Source organism: Poecile atricapillus, chromosome Z (assembly GCF_030490865.1).
Source record: "Poecile atricapillus isolate bPoeAtr1 chromosome Z, bPoeAtr1.hap1, whole genome shotgun sequence".
Taxonomy (NCBI): domain Eukaryota; kingdom Metazoa; phylum Chordata; class Aves; order Passeriformes; family Paridae; genus Poecile; species Poecile atricapillus.
Window position 1 is genome coordinate 25,278,018 of NC_081289.1, and position 15,781 is coordinate 25,293,798.

At 42.2% G+C, this 15,781-nt stretch overlaps 1 protein-coding gene across 2 annotated transcripts; it reads left to right on the forward strand.

Annotated features, from left to right (window-relative positions):
* The first annotated feature begins 297 nt into the window (after nt 1-297).
* On the forward strand, nt 298-14,500 carry LOC131573603 (cytokine receptor common subunit beta-like). Of its 2 annotated transcripts, none has more exons than XM_058827705.1 (14): nt 298-452; nt 1,182-1,464; nt 3,020-3,149; nt 5,118-5,302; nt 5,630-5,778; nt 6,637-6,808; nt 6,900-7,032; nt 7,112-7,272; nt 8,164-8,309; nt 8,410-8,584; nt 9,578-9,668; nt 9,942-10,011; nt 10,786-10,889; nt 11,169-14,500. In XM_058827705.1, exons 2-14 carry the CDS (start codon nt 1,395-1,397, stop codon nt 12,370-12,372), a joined length of 2,790 nt encoding a protein of 929 aa, XP_058683688.1. In that variant the 5' UTR covers nt 298-452; nt 1,182-1,394; the 3' UTR covers nt 12,373-14,500. The 2 variants fall into 2 exon arrangements, with proteins under 2 accessions (XP_058683688.1, XP_058683687.1); XM_058827704.1 differs by having other exon boundaries at nt 300-452; nt 1,107-1,464.
* Nucleotides 14,501-15,781: the final 1,281 nt, after the last annotated feature.

Consider the following 15,781-nt stretch of genomic DNA (forward strand, 5'->3'; position numbering starts at 1 on the left):
AAATTCTACATCTTTCTTACTTCTGCTGCAGTCAGTCCAGTCAATCCTTTGTCTTTTTAAAAATATTTAAGTCTCATGACCTGGTAATTGCTAACACACAGATTGGCAATGACAAACTTCCTTTCCCTCCCTTCCCAGTTAACCTAACAGTCTCATCTAAGTGCATGCTTTGGGGGCTAAAATAGAAAGTACAGACTTCCTATTTTGTGTAATTGCACGGAATTTCCTTGAAAGGGGGGTGTCAGCTTCTCTGAAAGTGACATTTGAGGTTCACAAAAGATATAGCAGTTATTTTGAAGACTTACTTGCCAAGAAGTTTATATTTCTGTCTCCAGTTCTAGGCCAGTGTGGGTTTGCTGATTTCTGCATCAGAGGGTTCTGGTGCGGGGTGGGGAGGAGGCTGGACAGGGAAAGTCATCCGACATCTGCCTCACAGACACCCCTGGATCCAGGTAAAAGAATGGCTTCCTTTGTGGGGGAAGCATAATGGCAGAGTCTGCTCTCATACAAGGACTTGTGAGTTTCTGAGGGATTCCTTAGCTGCAATGATTATTCAAGGGCTCAGCCAGTTGTTTCTGATTCCAGGAAGCGGCGTTTGGGAATCTAAAAGTCAATAGGAATTTAAAAGGAGTTTTTCCATGCTCCGCTAAAGTAGAAAAAGTCTCAGATCTGTAATGTACTTCAGCAGGTGTGTGTATTATGATTCTGAGAGAGTAATGAAAGGTGGCCAAAAGGACTTAAATTCCAGCATTGAATAGTGTGGTCCATGGTCCTGGAACTGCTCAACTTTTCAGTCTCTACAATCACCAGAAAAAAAAAAATAAAAAAAAAATTGTAGTTTCTTTGGTACTGTGTCTACAATTTGTAAATTGTTAGGAGGGCACCTAGAAAAGTAGTATGTTGAAGGAAATTCTCAAAGTGAATGAATATGGAAATTCAACCACTGTAGCTCCTAAGAACTGTGTGGTTGAGATCATATTTTAAAGAAAATTAACTACTGTTCTGGTTCATTAAGAAGGCTTTAAGCATAAAGAGCAGAAGAATGAAATTAATTTTAAGGATGAGTTCTCATTAAAAATTAGGATGTTTTTCTTGTTGCTACTCAGCTGAGTGAATCCCTGCACCTCCTTGGAAATGTACATTTACTTCATTTTTTGCTTGCGTTGCAACAACACACGAAGATGTGGCTTTTGTCCTACAAGAAATGCTTGGTAGAAGTTCTTCCTGAATGTCACTTCAACGTGATCTTAAAGAAGTTCCCTTATTCAGTTTTACTTCTCTTTATGTGAAACGAAAACAAACAGCTTCACAGTAAGCAGGGCAAGAGAGTAGCCAGTGGGCAATGAAAACTCTGAAATTCTGAGTTAGGATCAAGCCTGTGTGCCAAGGACAATATGAACATGAAAGAGATTTTCATCCTGCTGCTGGATTTGTATTTGGTCTTCCGTGTTCAAACCATTCAAGGTGAGATTCAAATTTATATTCTCTTTTATCCTTCCATTATTGCCTTTCTTTTCATATCTGTCTCATTCTTGCAGCTAATGCTCTTCCTCCTTTTCTGCTTGCTTTTCTTGTTCCTTCTCTTGTTTTCTAAGCTGTAAGAGAACAGACATCCTGATCAAAACCAGCATGTAGCAGGTGCATGTGCAGCCAAATCAGTTGTATGTTGGTGGTATGGACAGGTGAAATACTGTAAAAATGGATGAGATGCACAAGCTGATCGGATAATGAGTGAATTGAAGGAGGGATAGGCCCTGATAATTAGTGAAAACATGGGAAAATGAAGGGCTGCATAATTCAGATGATAGTGCACAGGAGTAGAGACATGTGGCTAGACACAAGACAGTGTGGTGGGGGCTACCAAGAGCAAAATCCAGATGACCTGGTTTTCTTCTTGTGGAATAGCTGACAGATAAAGAGACCATCTGCCATATCCTTTGCTTGTGTTTCATTTTTTACACAATAAAAGTTTTCCCCTTTCCTTTCCTTTTTCCATTCCTTTCCTTTTTCCATTCCTTTCCTTTTTCCCTTCCCTTCCCTTCCCTTCCCTTCCCTTCCCTTCCCTTCCCTTCCCTTCCCTTCCCTTCCCTTCCCTTCCCTTCCCTTCCCTTCCCTTCCCTTCCCTTCCCTTCCCTTCCCTTCCCTTCCCTTCCCTTCCCTTCCCTTCCCTTCCCTTCCCTTCCCTTCCCTTCCCTTCCCTTCCCTTCCCTTCCCTTCCCTTCCCTTCCCTTCCCTTCCCTTCCCTTCCCTTCCCTTCCCTTCCCTTCCCTTCCCTTCCCTTCCCTTCCCTTCCCTTCCCTTCCCTTCCCTTCCCTTCCCTTCCCTTCCCTTCCCTTCCCTTCCCTTCCCTTCCCTTCCCTTCCCTTCCCTTCCCACCACAAATCTAGTTCCAACAAATTAGTTTGGACATCCTTCTGAGTCATAACAAGGCTATTCCCAGAGCATCTCGCTTTTAAACAGACCTTTCTAGCATTATAAGCTTTACTAGGAAGTTAGTAGCAAAGAGTTCACACAGAAACACATAAGGAGGAGATGATCACCATATGTCTGCTGACCGTGGTATCTACTAATCCTTGGAAATACTCAGTGTTTGAAAAGTAATACCTTGGCTAGAACTGTATGTCTTGCAGGCACAAAGATTTCACCTAATTCTTGTCGGTTGTAGCTTGGTTTGGACACTTGTGTACGGTGGAGACGTGCAGACTGGTCACAACTCCACACATTTTCATGGAGTCATGCCCCATCCCTGGAGATGCTCAGGGCCAGGCTGGATGGGGCTCTGAGCAAAGTGGTGCAGCAGAAGGTGTCCCTGCCCATGGCAGGAGGGTTGGAACTACATGATCTTTGGGGTCCCTTCCAAGCCAAACATTTCTATGAGTCTATGATTTTCTGGTGCCAAGAGGAGAGTACTGATAATAGTTTATCAGTGCCTTACCCATTCTCTACCTCCTGATATTTCTCACCATTTATATTTTTAATCACTGCATCTTTTTTTTTTTGGCCTGAATTCCTTTCCCAGAGAGTATCCCAATGAAAAGCTTGAAGTGCTACAATGACTACAACTCACAGGTGACTTGCACATGGATGGAGCATTCAGAGGCTCATGACCTCGTTGGTATGATCCTTTACCAAAGGGATAATGTTAACATGTAAGTACCTGAAATGTGCTGAGCTAGATAGAAGTCCAAAGGCATATTTGCCATAACTTGGAATCCTGGGGACAAGCAGTCAAGTTTTTAGAAAGCACAGACACCTCTTTTTCAATTAAGCAAAAGTTTTGCTTGCTTCTGAGGCCTCATCTAGGAAAATAGGAGTGAATAGGCTATGCCAGTGGAGTTGTTTTTACCACCTTTACAATTATTTTCCATAATTTTGTAGTAGGATCGTAGATATGAAATAAGAAGGGGCATGTAGGCTGCTAATAATCAGCGCTGGGGAGAAGGAAGTGTCAGAATAAGTGTGAGCTTGTAAACCCTAAAGGGAGGAGACATTCCTCCTGTCATTTTATTCATTTAGGAGTATCACTGAGACTGTGGTTTTGATAGCTTTTGAGAAATATGTGTAGACTGTATATTTATGAGATAGAGAGGACTGGTAAGTTGTCTATCTGTGCCATCAGTTTTCCTCCCAGAGATACTGGTGTGTTTATGACAGTATCTCTCTGTTACACTTGTTTCCTTTTCAAAAGGGAACCAAATCACCAGATGGTTGGTGAGGACAAGAAAGAACAGAAATGGAGCTATAGTTAAGGGAGAGTGGAAGGATGGATAGTTGAGAAGAAAATTATTTAGAGTCCAGGGATACAGGAAGAAAAAGACAGAGGAAGAACTCTTGATTTCGTTGCAAACAAGAGGGAATTAATAGACCTAAGAGCAGATGAAAACAATGGAAGAACTTTGGAGCATGACCTTAAAGTTAAATACTTCTGGGAAAAGATGATATAAAGTTCCTTGGACTTTTGGATCATTCTCTGAAGCATTGTTACATGATGAAGTGCGTGGATCTTGAGACAACTGAGGTGAACTGCCCAGACAAGCAGGTATTAAACATGGACAGTCACACAGCTGAAATCAAAATGGCCAACAATTAAACGGGATCAGCTCATAAATGAAGAATAGTTGACCAAACCCCAAACTGTAAGATAATACTGGTGAGTAGATAGAAATAACTTCAGGGCTTCACACCCCTTGGGCTGACTTTTTTTGCTTAAGGCTACACACATACTGCAGTGTCCAATCCATACTTCATCAATATCCCTGTTTTCCTTGCTAATACCCAACTTACAAAAATAGCAATAGTGCTGAATAATGCTTGCTGACATATAGTTGGCTAGAAGACTCCATCCTATCCTGGAAGAGAGTATTTGGCCTTAAATATTCACAACTTAATATTTCTCATCTGAGCTGGAACAAGATAATATACTGGGCATGAAGCCATAAGCACAAACAAAATTCCACAGGGTACATAAAGAAGCAACGGATCTCTCCAGCAGCTAAGGCTACTGCAACCACACAAAGATTATCCTCTCCTGCCCAGTTTAAAAAATTGTTTCTAATTTCCATGATGCTCCTTGGCCTGGAGAAAGGCCATCTGAAAGGATGATTAACATTGTAGATGAAATCTTTAATGAATACTTAAGGTCCCTTGGCACAACAGAACAACTAAGGATGCAGAAGTACATTTTGGTTGAGAATCTTCTTCTAAGTGTTTTTATGGTACTGCAAAATAAAAGTCTTCAAGCAGCTTAGGATCATCAGAAATTTTACGGCCCTTAAGTCTGAGTAAAAGGGGTATTTATTTACATGACATTAATTTTCATCATACTATTTCTAGCCTAAAAATATGAGATTACATAGAGCTAGGCTAAAAAGTAACAAAAATTAACTGGTACTGTAACATTCTTCTGCATGACTTTGAAATGGGGATGCTAAATTCTGGTGTTAAAAATATTTCTCATATTAACTGACGCAAACCAGGCCTAATAGGAACAGTGAGAAGAGGATATAAGAGCCTTTGTGAATTATAACAACAGGATGAGATGAAATTGGTTTCAGGTGTTTAATTTTGCACTAACTACAGGTCTTCAGATCTTTATAGGTTACTTTCTCTGTACATAGGGAGAACAAGGACATGTTTTGCAAACGCCAGACAGAAAATGACTTACATGAAACTCCAGATGTGTATGTGCACTGGGTCTGCCACAAGACTACAGACTATTTTGGAATAGGGGTAGATGATATTTATGGCTTCAGACCTAAAAAGGTGCTTCAAACGGAAGTGGATGTTAATCTTTTCCAAAATGGTAAGGCTTAAATACCATATTCTCATTTCCCAATGAATTTTAAGGATTTTTAAGAATGTATTTGCCATTCATCTGGAAGTGAATTCCATTTCCATTGTGCAAACTGACAAAGAGTTCCACATTGAGAAGGTTGGGCAGGGAGAGGAGAAGGCAAGTTTCTGAGAGCAGCTGGATCTGGTATCATCTCAGGGGCTACCAAGCAGGAGGTACTTGTTCTGTCAGGGATAAGATTCTCTGGAAATGGGGAAGCTTACCTAGATGTTTTCTTCCCCTCTTTGTGTCTTTTCCTCATTATCTCCTCTCATGCATTGTACCTTCACCTTCCAGTTCAGCCCCTCCCACCTCAAAACCTCTCAGTGACCTCAATGACATCAGGAGATTTCTTGCTGACCTGGGAAACAGCCGATGGAAGCCAAGGGTTGGGCAATGCACTGGACTATGAAGTCACTTACAAGCGGGAGTGGGAGTCCTGGGAGGTAAGAGCGGAGGAGCTGAGCTGTCCTGATTCAGGTTGCACTGTTCTGGGCAGTTGAAAGCCTGAGGTAAAAGTTGTGTGAATGAATGGTCTTTCCATTCTCAGGGTCTGTGAAGAGATACAGCAAGTGTTGTTTGGGTCAGGTGAAAGGATCTCTCTTTCTGTTAGCAAGTGACTTGTCCAGTGAAATACCATTTTTCCTGAACTGTAATGCTGAACTAAATGCAAAGATCTCCACTCAAACAAACCCCCAACCACTGTACTTGGATTTGAATTGGCGTTAAACTGAATTAAATCACATTCCAACATGAGGCTGTGGGTTCATGTGGGAAAAACAGCAAAATACATTTGAAGTTGCTCCTCCTTTAAGACAGATATGTTTTGGGTTTTTCTTTTCTTTTTTTTAAAAAAGGTTTTAGAAGTCCACATCCTTTGCCCTATAATTTCCCTAGATCTGCATATGTTTTTTTTTCTGTACCTGTCAGCCTGATCTTTAGATTTTAAGGGAATTTTCTTGGCCAGATTCCCACATAATTCTGCGCTGAGCAGTGCTATGAGCATGTGCAGCTGAAGCTGAAGACAGTCTGAACTTTGCAAGCTGCAGATTGTGCCCAACAGCGGCCATGCCTCGCTCTTCCTGAGTTGTGCTGCAGCACACACGGGAGCCCCCCTTGTGTGGCAGCGAGGAAGCACCGTATGGCAGCATCTGCATGGACCATCACACTTGTGGGATTGTTGGAGAAACAGCCTGGCAGTCAACTCCTCCTCTCACTCTTTCCCTGTCTTCCTTTCACCTCTCCCTTCACCATCATCCCAATTTCCTCCATCCCTTCCTCTCCTTCCTCTCCCCCAACAACAGGAAGCTGCCTCGCTCGTGCTCTCCAACACCACACACTGCAGTCTCAGCCGTGAGGACCTTGTCCCAGGGAGCAGCTACGTTGCCCATGTGCGAGCCAGACCGGGGCAGGCCAGCGGCTTCTCTGGGCAGTACAGCGAGTGGAGCATGGAGGTGTCGTGGAAGACCCCTGAAGGTAACATGGGTCATGAGTGGGGCCATGCAGGGCTGGAAACTGAGAAGACAGAAGTTTCCTGTCACTAATCTTGCACTTGTGTTCTCTGAAGGTGCCCTTCAGCCCAGAAACCTTCGCTGCCTCTTTGATGGTAGGGATCGTCTGACGTGCAGCTGGGAAGTGAAGAAAGTGATCACCACCTCCGTCCTCTTTGGCTTGTTCTTCAGGGCCACCCCAGCATCAGAGTACGTGCTCTGCCCACAGCAGTGTGTCTGTGCCTTTCCCATTCATCTGATTTCCATTCATCCTCTTTCATCCCCCCAGAGAAGAGGAGTGCTCTCCTGTGCATGAGAAGACTTTGCCCCACACCCCATATGTGGTCCAGAGCTGTGAGATCCCTGTTAACAATTCCAGCAGCCAGAACCAGTACCATGTGTCTGTCCGGGCCAAGACAGAGGACAAGCTGATTGAAGCCTACAAAAACAGTGAGTTTCTGTGTCGCTTCTTGCTTCTCCTTGTTTCTTGGAGAGATGCCTGTCTAAGCAAGTGGGGCTGAGGACAGTGGTGGTGAGGAAAAGTGAGTGTGAAATGGAAGATGCAATCACTGATGAAGAAAGGGACTGTGTCAGGTCAGAGCTCTGGAGTGTAGATGTTGAGTTCCATTCCTCAACAATGGAACTTGTTACTCTGAGGAAGGTGACAGTGATGGAAACTGTTGTGCAGAAATCCAGGTTGTGACCTGGAGCTTCTCAGTCAGCATTTGCCACCCTGCTAACTTCTCTCTGATTCACATTCATGAGTGTCCCAGTGATAGGAGACTGTGGTGAGAAGTGTTTGTGGCAAATAGGAGTGTGTCACTATGTGACTTCTCAGGAAAGCCAGTGAGCTCTTGTGGGTCTGTGCGATGGCCCCTGGAACACTGGATGAGGTAGGAATCCTTTGCCCAGTGAGATGCACTGGGTAAGCCATCTCTGCCCACATGTATATGAAGGTATTTGTGTCACTTTTCAAACTCTAAGGCAGCTCCTGCAGCGGGTGAAAATATCAGGAGGTAGCTTCAAGAGAAAATTTTTCAAGGAAAATTTCTGGAAATGTGGTGGACAAGTACAGAAATTTCAACTATTGCTTTGCTGCTTTTCTTTACACAGGGACTGCAGTCAGTATTCACAGGTATGGGTTTTCTGTTATTTAGTGGTCTACTGTTGTATTTGATTAGAAAATGAAGATTCAGAGAGTTAGGAAGTGTTAAAAAGCTGAGCCATTTTACATTGCACAAAACAACCTTGTTTTCAGTCCCTGGAAATGATTCACAATATGGAAAGAGATCACTGAACCAGTAGGTTGGTAAGTGCTCTGAGACATTCAGTGTGTTCCAGTTCAGGTGCTGCCGCCTGCAAATGTGTCAGTAACAGCAACAGAGAACCAAGAGTATGAACTAAGGTGGATAAAACACAATTTGAAATACAACTTCATAACACAGAGATACCAAGTCAAGTACTGGGAAAACAACCGATATGAAAAGGTAACTTAAAAAGTGCAAGAGTCATGGATATTTCTTTGCTGGTCAAATGGAAATGCAGATCTTCTCACCTCTGTCATTTGTGCTCTTTCCCTCTCCCCAGACTCTCCAGGAGTTAAATATCAGCAATGATGAACCTCCTTTCATCTTCACCCTGCAGATGCTGGCAGCATCTACAGAGTATAGGGGGAAAATGCGTGCCAGGGTGAATAGGCCTCTGGAATATGAGGGACCTTGGAGTGAATGGAGTGAGGAGTTCACCTGGAAGACTGAGAATGGTACTTTTCATGCAGCTGCTTCTGTCAGGCTGTTAATGGCTAGAATTGTTCTTCAGTATAACATATTCTCTCAGCTGGGGTTGGAGTGAGGTGCAGCCATGGCCTAGCTGGAGTCACTTACCAAGGCATCTGCCCTGCCTGCATCCTTGCAGGCCATCAGCAGTGCTAGGGAAGGAAGTGAATGACCTTTTAAGTTTCCTTCTTACTTGCCTTCATAAGATGAGTACAATAAACCATAAAGTTCTCCATGTGGAGAATGAATCAAAGACATCCTGCCCAAAGGATAATCATTATTTTCTTATTCCAGTAGTCCATTCTGCTGTCAGTGACTAAAGAGCCTGATACTTTAAGAAGATAGAACATAAGCCATCAGCTTTTTATATTTGCAGAGTGACTATAAGGTTGCAAAACACACAGTGGATTCTGCTGGAGATAAAGACTTCACATGTTTTTGTTGTTTATGGGCTCAGAGGCAGAGAGTCTGGCATCATACAATCTTTTGCCCAAAGTAATATGATCTTGCATTATTTGTCCTGAGGAAAGTTGAAGTGGTTATACTGTGGGAAAATTTTGGTGTGTGTATTTAGGAAGAAATTAGTGTGCTGTTGTGACAGTTAGCAGGGGGAACTCTTAGAAAATCTCTGAGACCCCATTTCTTCAGAACTGTGCAGAGTCAGGCAGACTTGAGATGTCTGAAGTCATGCCTGGAGTAAGGTTCATAACCATCCTTTTATTAGCTTAAACTGTTTAATTCTGATATGAGTAAAAGCTAAGAAGGCAATCAGTAAAGGAAGCAATTAACTCCTTTGGTCAGTACGCTGTTCAGGTCATGTTTGGCCTGTCCCACTTTGGAGGATATTCCAACAGTTAGAAGGCCCTATGATCCTGTCCCTCCACATATCAAATTCCCTGAGTAGTGGCCAGAGTGAAAAAACTGTTGCAGGAAACAGTCACCCTGCAGGTTGATATCTTTTTCTCTTTTCTCTGTTTCAGTTCTGCCACCTGTGGTTCTCCCAGTGACACTCCCAGCTCTCATCATCGCTTTGCTGGTAGTTGCTTATTGCAGCTATAAGTATTTCCTCAGGTAGGCTTGCATTGCAACATGGAGACTTAGCAGCCCATGTGGGTGGCATAAAGTCTGAGGCACTTCTTGTCCCGAGGTCTGTGTGGAGATGGGCCTTGGTGGGCAGCCTTGTGCACGGCTGTGTGAGGGATGGAGTTGGGTGGTGCTGTACCAGTGCCTTGGTGGTGCCTTGCTGTGCTGAGCAGCATGGTGTATGGGGTGCAGCCACATTGAGAAGCAAATGTTGAAACATTTGAAATGTTGAAGCAATTGAAAACTGTTTTCTTGCTGCAGGAAGAAGAAAACGTGGGAGGAAAAGATTCCCAACCCCAGCAAGAGTCTCCTGATCCAGAGCTACCTTGGGGTAAGAAAGAGCTGTACCTTGAAGGATTCATTATTTCTCTTTCAGGACTTCCAATAATCTTGAGAGCTCTTCTTGCTTTCTAGTCCACAATGAACAGATATCTTCATTTATCTATTACTTGTTTTTAGAAGTTCTGGTCCTAGTCAACATAATGCTCTTATATTTAGCAGACCTTTTTGTGCTGTTCTTGTCAGCACAACTGTGATTTAAAATCAATGTAGAAAAATTTTCAGTACTTTAAAATTTCCTGTTCCTGTACTTTTAAAAGGGGATTCTTAATACCTGCCCAGCACTTGTGGACTCACCAACTCCCAAAAGCAGGTTTCTAGGGGACACTGCTAAGTAGCTCCCTGGTTTCCCTTCAAGCTCCAAGCTTGAAGTTTTCTCTCTTGAAGTCCAGAGTAGCAACTCTACTGTTCCTTTTATTTTTTTCTCATTACTCTGAAAATTTTAAACTCAATCACTTCATGATCATTGTGGCCAAGACAACCACCTACTTTATCAAATCCCTTAAGTCCTCTATTCACAAATAAAAAGTTTAGGAGGGCATCTTTCCTTGGGTCACTGAATACTTGTAGTTAGGTCAGTGGTAAGGCAATATGGGTTTGAAGAAACCATCTTCTGGAGAGGAGAACATACCTTTGAGTTGTGTTAGTGAAGTTGTATCCCTGTTACCAGGTGCTATAGGCTCTCCTATTTGTTTCCTTTGTCCACAAAGAATGTACAATTCCTGATTCTACTGCTCTTTGGTCATGTCTGCTTTTTAATTTTCAGAAAGGACATTTGGGAAGTTGGCCAACAAGCAACCAGCTGGACTTCAACAAATACAGCCTTTCAGAGAAGATGGAGCAGGCTAGTTTCCTTCAAGTTGTGGACAGGTAGGTGAACATTACATGACAGTGACACTGTGGATAGTCTCAAAGACCTCAACTGCATCGTGGCAGAATATAATCAAATGTTATGTCCCAAAAAATCTTATATAAGTTACTTTTGACAAGGAGATTCAAATTTTTACTACAGGGATAACTGCATCTGCAAGATTTTTTTTTTTCTAGGCCTGTGTGTAGCTATGTGTGTTTTCAGCTAAGATTGATTTATGTTTTGTGTTTAAAACAATAATCTCTCTCATGAGCAACTTTTAACTTCCCCACATTCAGGCAGGTGAAGACTTTGGCCGAGTGCCTTGAAGACCAGACCAGGAAGACAGATGTTTCCTCTGTTACATCGGACCTGCAGAACTCATACCATGCTTTAAATGAGTCAGACCATGCCCCAGTTGCCTGCTCAAGTCAGAGTGCCAGCCACTCCTTTCCCATTTCAAGGAGAAACAGTGCTGATGCAAGTATTGCTTCCCACAGAGCAACCCCTTGCTTTGCTTTCAATGGTCCATACTTGTACAACCCGGTGATGTCCTCTCACCCTGATACACATCAGAGCCTGGAAATGGACCCCGTGGGACTCAGTAAGAAGTCGGTTTCCCTTCAGTATGTGACTCTCCCAGGGGAAGACTCTCCCCAGACCCCACCGAGGGAAGAACAGCCAGGAACAGCTCCTCCAAAGGACCTGCTCCCAGATCAGAAGGGAATGATGCAGCACCTCAATGACAAGGAAGAAGCCTTGCAGGCCTCACCAGCCTGTGGGGAAGGCACCAACGAGGGAACAGAGGAGCAGAACGCTCCAAAGACTCTCCGCTGTACCATGTCTCCTCAACTGTGCCCCTTGGAGTACGTTGCCACAGACAGCCCCTTACTGCCATCAGCCAGCACCTCCATCCATCCTCCACTTGTCATAGCTCAGGAATCACCTTGTGGCTCACAGGAGCCCCAGCTTCCTAGTGGTGACTCCTTCCATGAGTTTTCTCTGGAGAAAACTGGTGTCATGATCCCAGTTCCAGGCCAAGCACCAATATCATCTCCTGAATTGCACCTGGATGCATTTGGCGACTATCTTACCGTGCCTGAAGGTCTCCATGAACATTTAAAACCCACAAAGATTTATTTGCCTGTATTACAGAAGGAAAATGGTATTCCTAGAAAGCAGCCTTTGTCAGAAGGTGACTTGGTGGTGTTAAACCCTGACAGCAGTGAGCCAGTTTTCCTTTGCCAGGTTGGTGATTATTGCTTCCACAGCCTAAAATCCATTGTGAAGATGGCTAATAGTCAGGAAGGCCACCAAGTCAAGAAACCTTCTGAAGGCAAGACAACACTTGGGCAGCCTGTATGTGATGATGAATCCATCATGGACAAGGAAAAGGATGTATGGAAGAGGGAAAAAATACAGACCATTCAGCTTTTCAAAAACCTGAAATCAGATGATTACTTTTCCTGGCAGCAATCTTTGGGGATCAAAGAAATTTGTTAAATGGGTAAATAAATATTAATGAATACTAAAGAGACAGGTCACTGAAAGAGGTTCACAGTCTGGTGAAAATGAACCCTCAAACCTAGGAACAAATAAACACCAGTTCCATCTTCAAGTTTCCAGTTCAATGTGTAAAAAAACTTGAAGTAGCTCAATATCATCATCGGTGGTCTTCACAGATTTGGCATGAAAGACAACACAAATATTGCCCTTCAGTGTTTTTCAAACTTTTGGCTTATCCATGATGAACAGTTTATCCTCCTCATGATCCTGTAATACATCACAATCATCTTGCAATTATATCAGATTGCTTGACAAAACTCGTGGCAGGAAATGCAGACTTAACAGCTTGAAAGGCTATCAGAAGAAGACAAGCTTGGAAACCTTGTAAAGAAAAGTTCTATACCTAAAAGCAATTTTATTTAATTTCTGTGCACTTGTAAAATACTTCTAAAAGTCACCAAGGAACTTCTATATCTCAGCCTTTCCATTATGGCATGAAATAGGTATGGTTTGAGGTGAAAAAAACCCAGACAGTTATAGAAGCATAAAAAAAAAAAAAAAGAGAAAAAAATTGTTGAAATACAGGAAAACTTTCTTAATGTTAATGTGCAGTATATCATGGTGGATTCAAAGGATGAGAAGGAAACATTACTGGGATACATAAAGCAAATTGAAGAGAACCATTTGGAAGAAGAAATGATACTGAAAGAAAACCCAAGGGCTCCTAAGGTTCAGTGAGAGGGAGTGAGGCAGATGACAGAAGATGGCAGATATGAGATGCTGGGAAGGTGCACAAGCCTGTAACTGCTGGGATTCTTCTGTTTCTAAGTGTTGAAGTACTGTATGATTTTCTTTTAGGTTCATTGGCTGTTTATGCATTATTCATCCTCATGTGTAATTGATTCTTGGTTTGTTTTTTGTTTTTTTTTTTTCTCTTAAATAATGAGAGTTGAGAAAGAGGAAAAACTTTTTTCCCGTTTTTGCTGTATAGGAAGTGGTGCAAGGTAAGAACATTTCTTCAGAACTGCTACTCTGTAATCAGTGAAAAGGGTTTGGTTTCAGACCTGAAGGTGGATTTGACCTCCAAAAAAACCAATTTTTTTTTTCAAATATAAAATCTGTATTAATAAACATATTATTTCTTCCTGTTTTTCATTTCATATGTTAAAAATACTGTGTTTGCAATTAAATTACTATTAGCTCATTTGCTCAGGTCTCAGAAAATTCTATAGGTTGAGCTATACCATATGTGAGGCAGGACATTTTCTCCTGACTTTGTTGTATTGCTTGACAGAGAAAATGTATTTTGCCACCCAATTCCTCCTGCTGGGTTAATGGGACTGTGATGATTCAGAAATTACAGTGAAATTATTTGGGTTTTTGAGAACTTAATCCTTGTAAATACCATTTTAAATCCGAAAGGTGTGCAAATTTAACCTGGTGCTCTTCACAGAAGAAGGCAGGCAGTCGCAGCCTCTGATAAAGAATAATGATTTAACACTTTGAGAGATTTGCAATTTAGACCTTTTGTAATCAATGGATTTTTTTTTATTAATCTCTTCTTTGGCCTTTTATAAGTGGCACAATTAATTACTTCCAGGCTGTATAATTGTGCTCTATCGAAGCATGTCCTAAAAAAGGAGATGTTCAAATTCATATGCAAATACTGTATCTGAATTCACATCTTAGATATGCATCACTTTGCTGGGCCTTGAATTGCTAGGGTTTAATAATCAAGAAGAATAATGAGTGGGAGAAGTTTTACTCAACTCAGTGGCTTTTGGATAAAGCCCATTTGCATAGCGATCGGTGCTCTAAGATGTGATCAGTACTCTGACAGTTCTCTGTTCCTTCTGTTCCTCTGCACTTCACTGGGCATTTGCAGAGGCTGATTTTGGAGACAGGATTTACAGATAAAAGCACATTTGTTATGATCCCACAGAGACAATATTATCATCTGAAGGAGCCTGGGATTTGCAGAGAAGCATGGCATTGTCAGGATAGGGAGCTGCACAGTGGCTTGCTTTCCAACTATAACAATTCATTTACAGCAGAATGAGTTTTTGCTCTAGGGACTCTCTCTTCAATATCCACCTAAATATCATTAAATAAAACATGTAAGAAACACTGGAAACAGAGCTCATGATCTATGGCTCTTCTCTGACAGAGGAATCCACTTCTTACTAGAATCAAAACTTCTATAGACTTCACCTGTTGCTGATCCTATGAATTTTCCATTCTCTTCTGTATGAGGTCCAGGTGCACTGAGAGTGATAAAGAGCATTTTACAATCCTGTAGCCTGATTCAAGACTTAGAAGCAGTCATGTGTCCCAGGTCTTCAACTTCCTGATCATTAGCTTGAGCCATAAAGTTACTGTGCAAAGGCCAGCTGCTGCTCCCTTCTCCTTCAGTGCCAGGTAGTGATGTGAAGGAGTGGAATCATCATGGTGATGATTCAGGAGCCAATTTTGACATGCTCCTGTCTGTATGGCTTCTCACTAAGTAGTTTCAGCCCCTCATCCTGTATATCTGCATGATGAGTCACCAATGTTTCTTACACAGTCAAAAAGCAAGTTATGAGATGATTGCAACCTTTTCCTTACTGCATACTCAAACATCAAAGGTTGTGCCCATGTTTTAACAGCAGGCATTTTTTCTTGCTCTGAAGTAATAACTTTATGATAATCTTCATCAGCCAGAAACATACTACTTGAATTTGCACGAGACTAGGGTAGGAAGTTTATTGTGATCTCAGTAGTTCTAATTAAGGTCAACACTGAACTGGTCTGTTGCTGTATTTCTGTAGGCTTGGGAGTTGTCTCTTATGTAAGGAAGGAAAATGGGGCTGAATGGTTTGCTAGAAAAAAACCCTGTGGTGGAAAGCCCTTCAAGACCTCAAGGAACAATAGGGGGAGAATTTCAGAGAATCCTGTATCTCTGCTGGGTAATGGAAAACAAAACCAACCTATCCTGCAGTCCCTGCCTAGTTTCTTGTTCACAAGTATGTTGTACACACAATGTTATTCACATAGAACTCCACTCTGTCTCTTCTCCTCACTCCCTACATGCTCCTTCTGCTCTCACTATGGAGATTAAATTTCCATGAAAATAAACTCCACATGTCACATTCTGTACATGGAATAAGTACAGGGAATAAGTAACACTATGACTTCATGCCTCCTTTTGCTCTTCATAAGTCCTCTCAAGTGCATGCCAGGATTCCATATGTTCCAACCCTGACCCTAACAGCTCCTCATTCTACACAATGGATGTTTCACCATGAGGTTCAGTGGGTGAACCCAAACTCCTCTACAAATTTGTACAACATGAACCAAATTTAGGTCAAAACCTTTGTGGATTGGTTGTGTGCTTTCCAGCTTGTTGGTAGAGAACCATTTGGTCCTC